Source organism: Cariama cristata, unplaced genomic scaffold (genome assembly GCF_000690535.1).
Source record: "Cariama cristata isolate BGI_N322 unplaced genomic scaffold, ASM69053v1 scaffold30614, whole genome shotgun sequence".
Taxonomy (NCBI): Eukaryota; Metazoa; Chordata; class Aves; order Cariamiformes; family Cariamidae; genus Cariama; species Cariama cristata.
The window spans coordinates 6,153-6,659 of NW_009613964.1; the positions used below are offsets into that span (position 1 = coordinate 6,153).

The 507-nt window shown below is 58.0% G+C and overlaps 1 protein-coding gene across 1 annotated transcript in view; it reads right to left on the minus strand.

Moving 5' to 3' along the window:
- Positions 1-457, minus strand: part of PSMC3IP (PSMC3 interacting protein) — a gene marked incomplete at its 5' end in the record, with an annotated part of 1,462 nt that extends 1,005 nt beyond the window's left edge. The window contains one exon of the mRNA XM_009699234.1: positions 312-457. Coding sequence (XP_009697536.1) covers positions 312-457 — 146 coding nt within the window. The remainder of the gene's footprint in view (positions 1-311) is intronic.
- Between the last annotated feature and the right edge of the window lie 50 nt (positions 458-507).

The following is a 507-nucleotide window of genomic DNA, read 5'->3' on the forward strand; positions in this document are numbered from 1 at the left end:
TCACGCGAGACAGGGAAAGACGAATTGACCAAGCGGAGGGTGACTGCCTGAAGCAAAGGTTTGCAAGGAAGAGGCAGCTCAGGCTGTTTCCTAAAGATGCCCCAGAGAGTCATCACCATCGCACACACAGCCAAGGCTTGCGCACAGGCTCTGCGGAGCAGCCCAAGTTCCACACAACCTCCTGCCTCTGTCGTATCGGTGTCAGTCAGACTGGGGACCAGGTAACCTGGCAGAGGGTCTGGTACAACTGGCTCAGCCCTGGCCCGGGCTCTGGCTGCCGGTGCTCAGCTCAGCCCCTGGCAGCTCTTTACCTTCTCTTTTTCTTCCGGAGTCACGTGGTTGGTGGCAGACTTAATCCTCTCTAGTTTCTCCGCATAACTCGCACAGTCCTTCCTCAGCTCCTCGATCTCTCTGGCCATCTCAGGGGTTGTCATGGAGCTGTTCAGGTCCTTCAGCTCTGGAAGGGAGGCACCAGTCACCGGCAGGACTAACAGCCGCCCATGCCTG